Source organism: Eriocheir sinensis, chromosome 62, assembly GCF_024679095.1.
Source record: "Eriocheir sinensis breed Jianghai 21 chromosome 62, ASM2467909v1, whole genome shotgun sequence".
NCBI classification, from domain to species: Eukaryota; Metazoa; Arthropoda; class Malacostraca; order Decapoda; family Varunidae; genus Eriocheir; species Eriocheir sinensis.
In genome coordinates, this window is record NC_066570.1 from 1097501 (window position 1) to 1114104 (window position 16604).

Below are 16604 nucleotides of genomic sequence, written 5' to 3' on the forward strand. Positions count from 1 at the left end.
CCTGACGGTCGACTATTGGAAAAAAAAATTGGTTTCCCCACACAGCGTAAAAATGTAAACACCCTTTTTAGTTCTGGCACGAAAGTCATTATCAATATTAACAACAACAACAACAACAACAACAACAACAACAACAACTACTACTACTGCAACAACAACCTAAAACAAAAACAACAACACATAAACAATAAGAAGCTTTAATTAGAAAAAAGCAATAGGTATTCTTTCAACTCGTGGCCTTACATGAGTTAAAGTAATCATTCTTATTTTCCAGTACAAATCCTCTTATTTCATCTTTGCCTTTCATTAAGAGAAGCAATACTATCAACAGCTATTCTGTACTTTGATCCTCTCATAATATATATCCACTTATTAAGAGTAATAATACTTTCACTTTGTGCTAATCCTCTTCAGCAATGGACTCCTAAAATTCTTTGCATCGAGAGCCTGGCATAACTAACACTACCTTTGCAAAAAAAAAAAAAAAAAAAAAAATCCACTTTGGACATCTTTTTTATTTTTTACATCTCCGCCTATAGCGCTGGTAGGCTTTCTTCAGGGGCCTGGTGGTCTGCCCAAGCCCGTCATGGCGCAGGCAATTTTTATAGTGGCGCAAGTTATGCTTGGCTCATGCTGCCCCCCGGAACTCATTCTTGATTCACTTGGACGGTTTCTTCTTGACTCCGGGCTGATGGGTGGTCTTCTGGACAGCATGTTTTTTTTGTTTTTTTTGTTTTTTTTTTACGTTGTTGCCTATTGCGTCGGTAGGCGTCTTCCCGGTGGGGCCTGATGGTCGGCCCAAGGCTTCTTCCAGGTGGGGCCTGATGGTCGGCCCAGCCCGTTCTGGCGCAGGCGAGTGTTTATAGTGGCGCCATCTTGCATTGGCTCATGCTGCCCCCCGGAACTCGTACTTGATTCGCTTGGACGGCTTCCTCTAGAGTCCGGGTTGATGGGTGGTCTTCAGGACAGCATGTGGGTAGTTTTAAGCCACTCGGCGGTGGCCGAAAAATCCGAGTGGTAGCGTGAGGATTCGAACCCGCGTCGTCCATCACGCGGCGAATGTGGGTCCAGTACGCTATCACTTCGGCCACTCGGCGGTGACTGAAAAATCCCAGGTGGTGGCGTGGGGATTCGAACCGACGTTGTCCATGGCGCGGTGAATGTGAGCCCAGCACCCTAACAATGATCCTCTCGTGTAGGCCTAATAGTTTTTTCCTTTGCGTCGGTAACCCCAGTTGACCATTAACTAACCATACAGTCACCTCGTATAAAGATCTTCGCAAACATTGAGATTATTTTCATCTGTAATAATGATCTATGTGGCGGTCGCAATAGACATAGAATAGTATTATATTCTCTCTAAACAGCAATAGGTTTTCTTGAAGTGGAAGCTCCTGTCACTGAATTCACTCTGCAAAACTCCCTCCCAATAACACTTTTACAATAAGATGGAGAGCTTATAAAGAACCTTGTGTAGACTAATGAAGACTGAGAGACCGGCGGAAGGGAGAGGATGGCCTTGGTGATACGGAACAAGGAGAAAGACAGTGATGGGCTGAGGAATAGGGGCCTCAGGAGACAAGAAGCAGCAGTCGAATGGGGAAATGGGGGCTTATAATGGTGGTCTAGGGGCTGAGCAAGTGATAAAAGCAAGCAGTAATGGAATGAGGGAAAGATGGCTGATATAATGGAGATTTAGGGGCTTAGCAGGGGAGAACACGCAGTAGTCAAATGGGGGTGAGGGAACTGAGATTGGGTCTAGTAATAATAGCGGCATAGAAGATAACAGCCACAGTGGTCAGGAACGAAGGGGGCTGATAATAGTGATCTAAGGAACAAGGACAGTAGGCAGTAATCGAATTGGGGATGATAGTAATGGTGGTCTGGAAATAGGGAAAGGAGAATGGAAGATAATATTGCTTGTTATAGAGCGAAGGGGACTGACAATAGTGGTCTAGGTGCTTAGCGAGGGATAATAGCGAGCAGTCGTGGAATGGAAGATAATATTACTTGTTATAGAGCGAAGGGGACTGACAATAGTGGTCTTGGGGCTTAGCGAGGGATAATAGCGAGCAGTCTTGGAATGGAAGATAATGTTACTTGTTATAGAGCGAAGGGGACTGACAATAGTGGTCTAGGGGGTTAGCGAGGGATAATAGCAAGCAGTAGTCGAATGGAAGATAATGTTACTTGTTATAGAGCGAAGGGGACTGACAATAGTGGTCTAGGGGCTTAGCGAGGGATAATAGCGAGCAGTCGTGGAATGGAAGATAATATTACTTGTTATAGAGCGAAGGGGACTGACAATAGTGGTCTAGGTGCTTAGCGAGGGATAATACCAAGCAGTCGTGGAATGGAAGATAATATTACTTGTTATAGAGCGAAGGGGACTGACAATAGTGGTCTAGGTGCTTAGCGAGGGATAATAGCAAGCAGTAGTCGAATGGAAGATAATGTTACGTGTTATATAGCGAATGGTGGTCTAGGGGCTTAACAGCATGGGACAGCAGGGACTAGTCTAATGAAAGATAACGCCAACAATGACCTGGGACGAAGGGGTTGAGAACGGTGGTCTGGGGGCTTGTCACGCATAGGTATTCGTTGATCGGCACACAGTAGCACAGGTGTAAGATCCGAAACTCCTTAGGCACGGTGTTGGGGGAGCGGGGGGTCTGTTATTCGTGGTCTTGCGGCAGGAGACCCACCAGCCCCTCGCTCACCTCCCACACCTTCTTGGCTAGCCCAGCGTCCGCGGCCAGACCCGTCAGCTTCGTCTCCTGCGGCAGACCAGCCAAGACGAGACAGGTTAGGTTAAGGAGAGGGAGGAGAGGAGAAAGGAGCATCGTTGTTAGGTTAGAGTAGGTATGTTTTTCGTACTGTAAATGAAGAACGAAGCGAGAGAAACAGTAAATACATCCTGCAGTGTGTAAGGAATATCTGAGAATGGTAACTCTCTCTGCGTCTGTACTCCTCGCGTCCCACTGCCGATAAACCGAAGTAACACGAGGGCAAACTTACAATTAAGCTGTTTCTCTCTTCATACAACTGTTTTCCCGGGCCAATAAGCTGCAATGTGTTAGGAATATATACAAGACCAGTAGCTATATCATTGTGTGTGTGTGTGTGTGTGTGTGTGTGTGTAGACGTAAATCGCTCGTGTTCTGCTCGATACCAGCGGAATTAAACACGTATTTCAGGTTATTGCTCAAGTAAACTATGCTAAGCCAATCCCCCCCCCCCCTCACTCCTTCCCTCCCCCACCTCCTGCCCCAAACCCCACTCTCCTGTCCCTCCCCTCTTAACACCCCCCCTCTTTTAAATCCCCTCACCCCCCTTCTTTTACTTACCCCCAGCCCCCCTCCACTCACCAATGACAATCTCCCAATGGGTCTTCCCCCTCCCCCGCATCCTTCATCCCTCCCCGTTCCTCTCTCCCTCACCCCCTAACCCCCCCCCCCCATACACACACACCTTATTCCGTGTAGCCCTGGCTTAATATGCTCGTACTTGTGTGTGTGTTTGTGTGTGTGTGTGTGTGTGTGTGTGTGTGTGTGTGTGTGTGTGTGCGCCCTACATCCTTCCTTTCCTATAGCAAATGAAGTTATATATACCTTCCTCTGTGCCTTAAATCTACTTATGAAGCTTGAATGAACTGAATCCGTGTAAATCTAATATGTAGAAACAAAGAAGAGCATACGTTGGCAATCTCTCTCTCTCTCTCTCTCTCTCTCTCTCTCTCTCTCGCCGTACGTAACGCCCGAACAACAAAAAACGACTCTCAGCCACGTCCTTCCATCCCGCCCGTGTAAATAGACACCTCACACCGCAACAGACTCGTAACATTGAACCCTCCAGTAACTCTATTACCAAGCTTCAAGATAACCTAAGAGTCCTTAGTTTCAATGCGCGTAGCCTAAGAAACAAATTTGATGAACTGCGATGTCTTGCTCTGACAGAAAACTTTGACGTAATTGCTATAACCGAAACATTTATCGACACCACTAATATTGATTTAAGTTCCGAATATAACATAGATGGCTACAGATTCTTCAACAATGATCGTGTAAACCGTAGAGGGGGTGGTGTCGCCCTTTTTGTCAAAAGCTACTTGCAACCTACTGACAAAACACCAAGAAACAGTAACGTTGAACATTTGTGCGTGCGAGTAAACATTGCAAAAGTCAATTTAAATATATCTGTCACTTACAGGCCTCCGGGGCAATCACTTGATGGCGATCTTGAAATGTACAGCGTCTTAAGGCAGTCACTTAATAACAGCGACTCACTGATACTAGGAGACTTTAACCTCCACCATATCGACTGGGCGACACTGTCGGGTACAGAAGGTGAGTCCCATAGAATGATCGAATTTCTAGAGGAAAATTATCTAAGCCAAATGGTTTCTGAACCAACTCGACAAAATAACATACTTGACCTTGTTATAGCGACCCAAGATAACCTAGTCAGTAATGTCACGGTAGGAGAACACCTCGGTTCCTGCGATCATAAACTAGTGCGCGTTGACATTAGAGCTCAAACATCGGTGACTGAAAATAAAGTTAAGGTGCCCAATTTCAAAGAGCCAACTTCGTAGAAATCCGACGAAAACTAATAGATATGCAACTATCAGATGACGGCAATGCAGAGGACGCCTGGCTAAACTTTAAAATCACTTACTCACTCAGCAGGACACATTTGTCCCCTTGTGCGAGAAGCGAATTAACACTAATAAAGTCCACCTTGGTTTAATAGCGAAATTAAACACTCAGTCAAGGAGAAAATTGTCTTACAGGTTAAAGAAAGACCAAAGCACGCCCGAAAACATTAGACTTTACAATGATGCAAGGCGACGAGTAAAAAGATTAGTGCATCAGGCAAAGCGTAGATATGAAGAAAATATTGCAGCCAACTGTAAAAATAATCCGAAATCCTTCTTCAGTTACATAAACAACAGAAAGGCGATCAGAAGTGGAATTGGACCTTTAATAAACAGCGACGGTGCACTAGTGACTGACAGCCAACACGTTGCAAACCTATTAAATAATTACTTTTCCTCGGTGTTTAATAATAACAGTCCTCCCACCACCACCACCAACACCAGTACTAATGTAAATCCTGAGCATGCATTGTCTAACTTTGAAATAAAACCCGATGAAGTCCTTAAAGCCCTCAAATCACTTAAAACAAATAAAAGTCCTGGACCTGATAAAGTATATCCAACTCTGCTGAAAGAAACAAAGAGCGAAATACTCTCCTCCCTCACAACCGTATTCAATATGTCCTTGCGACAAGGCATTGTCCCTTCAGATTGGAAAAAGGCTAACGTGACACCGATTTTAAGAAAGGAGACAAAAAAGTACCAGGTAATTACAGGCCCATTAGTCTAACTTCGGTTGTAGGTAAGCTACTTGAGGGCATAATTAGAGACAAAATTGTGAGTTACCTTGAAAGCCACTCATTAATTGGGGACTCACAACATGGCTTCCGAAACAAAAGATCCTGCCTATCAAATCTATTAACCTTTTATAACGACCTCTTCACTGTTTATGACGTAACCAAATCACTGGACGTAGTCTATCTTGATTTCAGAAAGCGTTTGATAAAGTCCGCATCATAAATTACTTTACAAATTAAAACAAATAGGTATTGACGGTCAGGTAAACCAATGGATCGCGAATTGGTTGAGCAACAGACAACAAAGAGTAGTGATTGACGGATTTAACTCAGAGTGGGCGCCTGTCACTAGTGGCGTCCTCAGGGCTCGGTTCTTGGCCCAGTGCTCTTCATTATTTACATCAACGACGTGGATGTTGGACTCAATAACCGCATTAGTAAATTTGCAGACGACACAAAGATTGGTAACTCGGTTCTCACTGACGAAGACAGGCAAAGCCTCCAAGAGGATTTGCACAAAATTTCAGCTTGGTCGGATAGATGGGAGATGCCCTTTAACGTAGACAAGTGCCAGGTCCTTCAAGTTGGAACGAGGAATAAAAGTTTGATTACGAAATGCGCGGCGTTAAACTCAAAAGCGTTCAATGCGTCAAGGACTTGGGGGTCAAAATCGCGTCAAACCTCAAATTCTCACAGCAATGCATCGATGCAGCAAATAAAGCGAACAGAATGTTGGGCTTCATTAAAAGAAACGTTGTATTTAAGACTAAAGATGTAATACACCCTCTCTACAACAGTTTAGTCAGACCCCACTTGGAATATGCGGTACAGTTTTGGTCTCCTCACCATGCAAAGGATATTGCTAAATTAGAAGGTGTTCAGCGTCGGGCAACGAAAATTATCCCTTCCTTGCGCAACAAATCCTACGAAGAAAGGCTTTCTACCCTTAACATGTTCTCTCTTGAGAAACGTCGCCTCCGAGGAAAACTGATCGAATGTTTTAAAATACTTAATGGTTTCACGAATGTAGACAGATCAACATTGTTTATGATCGATGACACTTTGCGCACGAGGAACAATGGCGTAAAACTCAGATGTAGACAAGTAAATTCAGACTGCACCAAATTTTTCTTCACCAACGTTGTAGTGCGAGAATGGAATAAGCTCCCATCATCAGTGGTCCAGTGTAACACGATTGACTCCTTCAAAAATAAGCTCGACCGTCACTTCCTTCAACTTAATATCAACTAGAGTAGAAATGCAACGTTTTGGAGTCTTCTGATTAATGTAAAATCACTTAGGTTTAAGGACAGACCACCAAGTCTGGACCATGGGGTCTGTGTGGTCTGATTTTCTATGTAAATCTATGTAAATCTCTCTCTCTCTCTCTCTCTCTCTCTCTCTCTCTCTCTCTCTCTCTCTCTCTCTCACCTCGCAGTCGGTGAAGAAGGCCCCGGAGATGCTGGCCCCCTGGCGGCTGACGGCGGCGTGGATCAGTGTCTGGGCGCCTTGCTCGGGGGTCTAGCAGTGGGAGGGGAGGAGGAGAGGGAGGTGTGAGGTGGGGCGACTCTCTCTCACACACACACACACACACACACACTACCCTCCATCCATCACCATAAACTATCCAGTCATATTTATTTACCGACTCGCCCGCCGCTGTAGCATTCACGTTTCCCTGAAGAGATAAAGCGTTCGGGAAGCCATCGAGTGACAAGGGGGAGGGCGAGCATAAAGAGATAAGGGCGAGACTTTAACCGAGTGACGAAAGGGGAGACGAAGCGATAGGGAAGTGCTCGTCGCGGGAAGGATAAAGTGAAAAGAAGAGAGATTAATGCTTGAAGGGGCGTGAACAAGGAAGGTGATGATGCATTGTGTGAGAGAGAGAGAGAGAGAGAGAGAGAGAGAGAGAGAGAGAGAGAGAGAGAGAGAGAGAGAGAGAGAGAAACAGAGAAACAGACAAACAGAGAGACAGAAAAACAGAGACAGAGAAAACAGAGAGAAACAGAGAAAAACAGAGAAAAACAGAGAAAAACAGAGAGAGAGAGAGAGAGAGAGAGAGAGAGAGAGAGAGAGAGAGAGAGAGAGGTTAAATAAATATGATGAATACTTTATGATAGAAGATAATATACGAAAAAAAAAATTGTTGCGTGATCTACTTCCCAAGCCGATATTTATTCTTTCTCTCAGCTTTCCTTTTTTTTACGATCCTCCTATGGCACCGGTAAGCTTTTTATAGTGGGGTCTGGTGGTCGGCCAAACCCGTAATGGCGTAGACAAGTGTTTATAGTGGTGCCATTTTGCTTGCCCCATTCTGTCCCCTGGAGCTCATCTCTGATCCTATTTTAGAGAGAATCGAGTCCGGATTGATAGATGATCTTCAGGATAGCATGTGGGTAGTCTTAGGCCACTCGGCGATGTCTGGAATATTGCCAATTTTGTCGCGGCAGGCGGGACGCTATTGTGTATTTCCTCTCATTGTGCTTTTTTTCCCCTTTTCTCCGACCCTTACTTCCTTCTCTCCTGCTCCTCCTCCTCCTCCTTCTTGATCTTTCCTTTTCTTTATCCTTTTCTTTCTCTCTTTCCCTTACTTTTCTTACATTTCTACCTTTTCATTTTTCTTCTTCTTTCTCCTTCCCTACTGTCCCTACCCTCCTTCCTCCTTCCTCCCTGACTCACCCTGCCCACGAAGGAGAGCCCAGCGTCATACAGCCAGGCCATCACGCCCCCGGGGGAGAGGTAGGGCTCGCTCAGCACCAGTCCGGGGCAGGCGCTGTTCACCACCAAACCTGAAACACACCATCTCATCATCATCATCACCCATAACATCAACACCACATCATCACACCTATAACATCAGTGCCATACCTTTACCTATACCTATAACATCACAGTCACTCCTATTACACTGTTACCACCTTGCCTATCACACCACCACCACATCACCACGCCTATAACATCACTACCGTATCTTTACCTGCCTCACAATCAACGCCACAACTATTACTTATCCTGCCACACCATTACACCTCATCTAACATCATCCAAAACTCTACCTTCATCAATACTACCAATACCACCATACATTTACCTGTCTCTATAACATCAATGTCTAACCTATTACACTATTACCTTACCTGTCATTCCACCATTACACCTGTACCAACACCAGTACCCTTGAAATACAGTAACTACCATCCTACCATCACGCCTAACGCCTAGCATACCCCCACAGACACTATCAACATCACCACTACGACGCTTATCACCACACACAAACACTTACACAAACACCCATCCTCCCTCACACATATCTACACAAGCACCCACCCCTATCCCCCTACACAACTACATCCCCCGCCACCTCCCCTTAAACACACACATACGTACACACTCGTCTCCCACCAGCCCCGACTCACACACACACACACACACACACACACACACCTGAGCCAGCCGTGAGAATTGTCAGGTTAGTCGCCATGAACGCGTTGCACAGCTGCGAGAGGGCATAGGCAGCCAGCGCCCCGTAATCCCCCTTCTTGAAGTTGAGGTCCTGGGAAAAAAATAGGGAACGTGTTATTGAAAAGTGCCAATTAAGAAAAGTGTGTGTGAGATTTTATTTTTATTTTTATTTTTTTTTTCCTTTTCTGCTTTCAATGACTCCTCTCCATTTTCTGTTTCTCTATCATTTCCATTTTTTTTTTCTGCTGTTCTTCCTTTTTTTCTCATCATCATTCTTTTTTCGTTTTCTTTTTCTCTCCCTTTGTCCTCCCTTCTTACCTTCCTTCCTTTTTCTCTATCTCTCTCCCCTCTTTCTCTCTATTTCCTCTACCTTTCCTCCTTTTCTTTCTCCTTCTCTTTCTTTCTCTTCCCCCTATCTTCCCTATCTTCCTTCTTTTTCTTTTTCTCCTTTTTTACCCATTTTTGCTCCTCCCACCGATTCTTTCTAATTGACTAAAGTAATTATATTTTTCCTTTGGTATACATTTTTGGGAGTGAGTTTTTTCATTATGTTGTTGATGTAAGTTTTTTTTTTCGTGTGTGTGTGTGTGAATTATTAGGTTAAGGGAGTCTTTTTATGATCATTAATTGGGGTAGAGGATTTTTTGGTATGAATTATGTATGTGGGTATTAATATTTCTTTGTGTCGGAGAACTGTTCGTGTTTTTTTTTTCTGCTTCTCTCTTCATCTTGTTAAGTGGGTGAGCACAGACGTATTGTTGTAATGAGGTAATTAGATAATATTCGTTTATCTCTCTCACTGATATTTCCACTGTTCCCTTCATTTCTTAAGCTAATTCAATTCTCTCTTAACCGTATTTCATTTCGTTCTTTTCTATTAAATTATCACAAGTATTTTTCTTTCTCACTCGTCTTTATATTTAATTTCACCTCGTCTTTTGAACCATTTCCGTTTTCCAAAGACTTCTTTCTTTCGATTCCCTTTTATTTTTTTTTCCTATTAACCTCAATAAATATATCCTTTCTTCTCTGTTTCCTGCTGTTCCTCTCCTTCCTTCCTCCTCCTCTCACTTTTGCAAATTCTCTTCCTCTCTCTGTTTTCTGTTAATTTAATCCCTTATCATTACTATCTTCTAAACCAGTTCTTTTTACATTCCCTCTTTTGATGTTTTTTTTCTTCCCTTCTGTTTCATTCCCACTTCGCTTTTTTTCATCTAATTCTTCCCTTTTCCTCTTTTCTGCTGTTCCTTCCCTTCCTGCTTCATTCCTATTTCTCTTTTCTATCATGTATTTCTTCCCTTTCTCTCTGTTTTGATGTCACTTGCCCTTTTTCTTAATTCCCACTTCGCTCTTTCATCCAACTCATCATTTCCCTCTTTTTTACTGTTCCTTCACTCCTTTTCCCATTGTTTATCTTTTCTTATTATTTTTTCTATTGCTTCTTTCCTTTCTGTTTCATTCACTCTTCTGTTTTCTACCTGTCATTTCCTCCGTTCCTTCCCTTCCTGGTCCACTCCCCCACCCATGCAAATACTTACCTTTGGAGTGATGGAGGAGAGCATGTAGTGGGCTGAGGACGCCTTCACCACCACTCTACTGGGGCTGCTCGTCATCAAGACACCTGTTGAGGGTAGTAGGATTGTCAGGTTCCTGTGTGTCATGTGTTTGGAGAGAGAGGAAGAGTGGGAGGAGGCTGATTATGAAGCTGTGGTCAGTGGAATGTGTATCTATATCAATGTCTCTATCTATGTATCTATCTTCGTGCATGTGGAGTAATAAATTGTAAGTCGTGGTATTATTATTATTATCATTATTATTATTTATAGTTTTTTCAGTATAATTCTTCAGCTCTTCAGTTCTTCAGCATCATTATCATAACCATTATCTTTTTTACTACTACTACTACTACTACTACTACTACTATTGCTTTGCTCACCACCATTCTCTCTCCTTTTCTTTTTATCTCCCTTTCTCCTACCTTCTTTCCTTCCTTCCTTTTTCTTTCTCTCTTTCTCCTCTTTCTCCCTATTTCCCCTACCTTTCTTACCTTTCCTCCTTTTCTTTCCTTCTCTTCCCCCTCTTTTCCCTATCCTTCCCTTACTTTCTGTGTTTGGATGTGAAAAAAGGATGAGTTGATACGCAGAAAACGAGATTTGCGCGTTGAACCATTCCTTTTAGTGGTAATGTTCCTCCCGTCTCATCGCGCGCATGTTTTCGCCAATCCCCACAATCCCAGCTAAACCCCTCTGCTTGTCGTGATAAATTGACTGTCTCGGCTAGGCGGCATTCCATTGGTGTCAGCGGTGGTACGCGACGAGCTTGTCTTACCCAGCAAACGCATGAGGCGAGTGATGGATGCACGTTATTATACCGTGATGAAGACTAGCGAGACCTAATTCAATATCCTGGGTCCATATTCTCAAACGTTTCGGCGCCTTAGTACATCTATATAGAAGCTCCCGTAGAAGCTGTAGGGATGCCCATGGGTGGTTTCAGGTCTCTGGAGGTAGTTTTTGCAAGATTTCTACGCAATGAACCCAGAAAAGCTTTATCAAATGTGGGTGGGTAAGTCCCGAAGTCCCGAAATGTTTGAGAATACGCGTCCCTGGGAAGTGAGTATTCAAATGGTGGCAGCGGTGGGATACGAGGAGCTTGTCTCGGCCAGCAAGCGTAGGTGAGGACAGTGATGGATGCAAGTTATTAGTTAGTGATGGACCCGCAGCATCCAGAAAAGCTTTATCAAATGTGGGTAAGTCCCGAAGTCCCGAAATGTTTGAGAATACGCGTCCCTGGGAAGTGAATATTCAAATGGTGGCAGCGGTGGGATGCTAGGAGCTTGTCTCGGCCAGCAAGCGTAGGTGAGGACAGTGATGGATGCAAGTTATTAGTTAGTGATGGATGTGCTGTCCCGCTCAACGGCGCTCTGTCCCACGCCATTGTTGCTGTTGGAACGGGTGAATGAGGCAGACTTGATTGGATGGAGAGAAAGGAGGATAAATTTCGTTCTTTACTGGGAAATGAAGAATGCGCCGCAGTTTTCTATCAGGCTACTTTGAGGAAGATGCTGAAGGGACACACCTCTTCATAACACTGATTCTCCTTATATTCTTTTTCATCTCGCTTTCTATTTTTTTCCTTTCCTCGTTACTATCTTCCTTAATATTACTTTTTCTATCTTCATTATCGCTTTCTCTTTATTATTTTCATATCTCCCCCCCCCCCTTCCTTCACACACACCCACACACTCACACACACACAAGGCTCACCCAGCAGGAGGTTTACGAGCAGGAAGTGACCCAGATGGTTGGTAGCCAGGGTCACCTCCAGGCCCTCCTCTGTCTCGGTCCTGTTGGGGGGAGCGCCGCGCCCTGCCGCCAGCACCAGCACGTCCAGCCTGGGGAAGGGGTGAAGGGAACTGGTTATAACTGCTATTTTTAACTGCAACTGGGAATGGGATTAAAACTTGGGCGATAATGACTGGGATTAAATCTTAGACGAAAAAAGTGAAGCAAGGATTAAAACTCAAATGGAAAATTGGAACTGGGAATAAAAGTTGAACCGGGCTTAAAACGTGGATGGAAAAAATGTAACTGGGACTGAAACTTGGACGGGAATCTCGGAGTGGAATTAAAACTTGGACGGAAATCTCGGAGTGGAATTAAAACCTGGACGGAAATCTCGGAGTGGAATTAAAACTTGGACGGAAATCTCGGAGTGGAATTAAAACTTGGACGGGAATCTCGGAGTGGAATTAAAACTTGGACGGGAATCTCGGAGTGGAATTGAAACTTGGACGGAAATCTCGGAGTGGAATTGAAACTTGTACAGAAATCTCGGAGTGGAATTGAAACTTGGACGGAAATCTCGGAGTGGAATTAAAACTTGGACGGAAATCTCGGAGTGGAATTAAAACTTGGACTGCGAATGAAGCTACTACGGAAGAAATGGGATTGGGATAAAAAAAAAAAGCGCTAAGATTAAAACTTGGATGGAAAAATAACGAAATCAGGACTGGAACCGCATCTTAGATTATCACTGACTGTCTGACTAGATCTTGAATCAGAACCTGCGACCTGCAACTGAGCCTAGAACTGAACTTTTTATTACCTCTTTTCCGTGGTAATGAACTGCTTGCCGAACTGCTTAACGGAGGCCATGGAGGAAGTGTCCAGCTGCAATCCCTTCACCTCCTCGTTGCCGGTGAAGGCCGTGATGGCAGCTGGGCAGGAAGGGGCGGGAAGGGTGAAGGAGGGAGGCAATGAGGTTGATTCTATGCACTGAACTGTCTCCTTAGCTGTTTAATGCACTCCGGTTATTGTGTTTGTATGCGTGTTTAGATGTTTGTTATATAAGTGGTCAGATTTCGACTTTATACAGTGTTAGATAACTTATAATATGTGTTTGAAGTAGATAACTATTCCCTTCTCATTACTTCTTTCTTATCTCTCTCCTCATTATCTCTTATCTCTCCGTAACCTGATTCTCACCTCTCCCCTTCACTCTTTTAACTCTCTTGTTGCTTTCCCTCATTCTCTCTTATCTTTGCCTTCCCTTTGCCTCTTCCTTTATTCGCCTTCCCCTCACCCTCCCACAACGCCTCCCTCTTTCCATTATCTCCTTTCTGTATATTTCTCCTCCCCTATCCCTCTTGTCTACCTTCCTTTTCCCTCACCCTTTCCCTCCCGCACTCTTTGAACCTCCTCTGCTCTCCCTTCCTTCTCTTTTACCTTACCTTTTCCCTCACCTGTCCTTCTCTCTCACTTCCTTCTCCTTCTCCTCACTCTTTCCTCACACTCTTCTCTCATTCCTCTCATCCTTTGCTCCTCGCCCTTTCCTTTCCTCATTGTACTCAATCCCTCTTCTCTCCCTTCTCAATCACCTTTCCCTCTCCCTTTTCTCACCTGCCTGCCGTTCCGCCCTCGCCAGCGTGGGTGTCGCCAGCATCACACGAGCGCCACGCCCAGCCAAGTCCCGCGCCACCTCCTCCCCGACGCCACCTGTGGAAAAACATATGCCTGGGGTGATGTGGCTGTTTAGGGATGCGGTGTTATGGAGGCTGTCGTGATTCATGGAGCCTTCCTGTCATTGTTGGCTGTTGGTATTGTTTGTGTTGCGGGATCTGTGGTTGTAATGTGTAGCCTAATATGTTCAGTAACCAACCCGCTGGAACCAAGTTTTTGGGGGGGCTGAAGTGAGCCGCATATCAGAACGAAATCATTAGTATGCCACTTATCATTACTGGGCCTCTTAGACTAGTAGGGCTCAGAAGTAAGGGTGGGGGCGTTAGTTTATGTAGTGCGCGATGACCTCCAGTAGTATAAAATCGCTGTTTTTGGACTGCACTCGGAGTTCTAAACCAGCTTCCTCGACGAATGAGACGGCATCGCTCACTTCAGCCTAATCATCTCTCTTAGACTGATGTGGATGGGATGCCCGTGTCTTTACCGCAGAGTGTTGTTTGTGGTGAAAAAACAAACTGTTATAGCTCTATCTAGAAAGGGTTTAAATGTTGTTTGTGGTAAATGTGGTAAATCATTTGTCTATCTATCTATCTATCTACCTAACCATCTATCTGTCTGTCTGTCTACCTATCTATCTATCTATCTATGTTTGTCTGTCTCTATCTTTCTATACTTCTTAATCTCCTCTAATAACATTCCTTTCCTCTTTATTCATTTCCGATACCCTATACGCCCCTGTCCACCCAGTAGTGAATGGGTACCAGGTATTAATCGGGGGTTGTATCCCGTCTCCTATAATTCCTTCCCCTCCTGTCTCTCTTCGGCATATGACCACAGATGTTGCGCCGACTAAACGAAACTTTCCAACTTTTCCTCTTTATTCATCTCCCTTCCCCTTCTCCCATTCCCCTACTCTCCCCTGCCATACCCTCTCCCCTTCCTCAGCCACTTCCTTCCATACCCCTTCTTCAGCCACTCCCTCACCGTCATCATTGGCCGTCACCAGCACCGTCTTCCCCTTCATCATGTCCGGCGCGGTGCAGGGGCGGGCTCTTGTGTTGGCGTAGCGGAGGTAGGCCATGAGCACCGACACGCCCACCACGCCCACCGCCACGCCCCACGCCGTCGCCCACACAGCCACGGCCGCGACCCAAGCCATGTAGCCCGACACCCCCGTCTGCGCCTCGACTATTGTTACCTCCACGTTTGGCCATCCTCGCATAGTGGCTGCTGCTGGGAGAGAGTGGTGATGAGGGTGGTGGTGGTGGTGATGATGGTGAAGGTGATGACGAAGGTGAAGATGGTGAAGATGAAGATGAAGATGATGATGAAGATGATGAAGATGATGAAGATGAAGTAGAAGGTGAAGATGAAGATGAAGATGAAGGTGAAAATGAAGATGATGAAGATGATGAAGATGAAGTAGATGGAGAAGGTGAAGATGAAGACGGAGACGGAGATGCTGAAACGACGAAGAAAAATGGAAAATGATAAGTAAAATCAAGAAAAAAAACAAAAAAAGACAAAAAGAAAACAAAACTAGAAAAAGCGGAAGACAGAAAGCCACCTATAGCCTAATAAGTTTCCCTTACCTTTGCCATTCCCTGTAAATTTTCGATAGAGATACTAGAGAAAACGGACGCGGCCTCCACCCGTTCAAGGGGAGCCTGATAGATACATGGTTAACGCCCACTTCAGAAGAGCCGTCTAGTACTGCTTGTTCGCCTTGTATACAATGAAACTTGAGGAGATGAGGCCGATAACTCAATAAAGAAACGGTCTGGTATAGATGAAGCAGGGTGGATCTGACCTTCCTTCCTTGTGTGGTATAAAAGTGAAGTTGGGGGCACACGATATAGCTGCGCGTGACCTCGGTGCTCATCTCCGTCACATAGTGTGGTGTGACCTTCCTTCCTTGTGTGGTGTAAAGGTGAAGTTGGGGGCACACGATATAGCTGCGCGTGACCTCGGTGTTCATCTCCGTCACATGGTGTGGTGTAACGAACGGTAGCTAAACCCCTGCCCCTTGTCGCCCTCCTGCCACCAATATAGAGAATAACTGAACTTTCTCTTGAAATAGTAATCTACCTCCCTCTTGAACGGTAACCCCCCCCACCCCCAGACTCCAGGAAATGCACAAAATTGCCCCATACACGGAAAAGAAAGCATGACGGAAAACAAACGAAAAAAGGAATAACACACACACACACACACACACACACACACACACACACACACACACACACACACACACACACAACGTAAATACAACGGAACTGAGAACAAATAAAAAAATGCAACTCACCTCTATCCATATTTTACGTTTTATTTTTTTCACCGATCTTCAAATATCCCTTAGGAAATTCAAAATAATAATAATAAGAAAAACAAAAGCCTCACAGTCCTTTCTCCTACACACACAAACACGCACAAGCAAACACGTCCTCGAAGTATAATAAACACCAAACGTTCTTTCCTGCAGTGTTTGTTTGTCTCTGTTCTTTACTGTCCAGCTGATCTCCCGTGTACACTCGACTGGCAACACACACAACACACAGACACTTAAGGGTCGAGAGTGTCCACGTATGAGGTGCAGTGTTATGAGGGTGGTGGTGGAGGTGATGGTGGTGTTGCTGGTGGTGTTATCTCGCGGCTCTTATCTCGCCTTATCGATGCTGTGAACTCCCGTGTGATGGATTGATGTGCGGTCACGGCATGGTTAATTAACGGGATCGGAAAAGATAAGAACATACCATGGCGTGCTGCTGTGTGTGTCTGTGAGGG

General features: G+C 44.8%; 1 protein-coding gene and 1 long non-coding RNA gene across 3 annotated transcripts; both read right to left on the reverse strand.

Moving 5' to 3' along the window:
* Window positions 1–550: 550 nt before the first annotated feature.
* On the reverse strand, window positions 551–16475 carry LOC126986596 (retinol dehydrogenase 11-like). Of its 2 annotated transcripts, none has more exons than XM_050842859.1 (10): window positions 16126–16475; window positions 14805–15050; window positions 13761–13856; window positions 12967–13078; window positions 12126–12253; window positions 10398–10480; window positions 8842–8950; window positions 8074–8183; window positions 6826–6915; window positions 551–2777 (listed from the first exon to the last, which is right to left on the reverse strand). In XM_050842859.1, exons 1-10 carry the CDS (start codon window positions 16133–16135, stop codon window positions 2676–2678), a joined length of 1086 nt encoding a protein of 361 aa, XP_050698816.1. In that variant the 5' UTR covers window positions 16136–16475; the 3' UTR covers window positions 551–2675. The 2 variants fall into 2 exon arrangements, with proteins under 2 accessions (XP_050698816.1, XP_050698815.1); XM_050842858.1 differs by having other exon boundaries at window positions 14805–15053.
* LOC126986597 (uncharacterized) lies at window positions 15432–16109 on the reverse strand. The gene is made up of 2 exons (XR_007739834.1): window positions 15727–16109; window positions 15432–15630 (listed from the first exon to the last, which is right to left on the reverse strand). It is a non-coding gene; the product is annotated as an uncharacterized LOC126986597 (long non-coding RNA).
* Window positions 16476–16604: the final 129 nt, after the last annotated feature.

Bases quoted from the DNA above. Each gene is read 5' to 3' on its own strand.
- LOC126986596 (XM_050842858.1), bottom strand. The intron at 8,951-10,397 runs GTAAGTATTTGC...TTTTTTTCCCAG, and splicing joins TCTCCTCCATCACTCCAAAG to GACCTCAACTTCAAGAAGGG. The intron at 8,184-8,841 runs GTGTGTGTGTGT...GGTGTGTTTCAG, and splicing joins AATTCTCACGGCTGGCTCAG to GTTTGGTGGTGAACAGCGCC.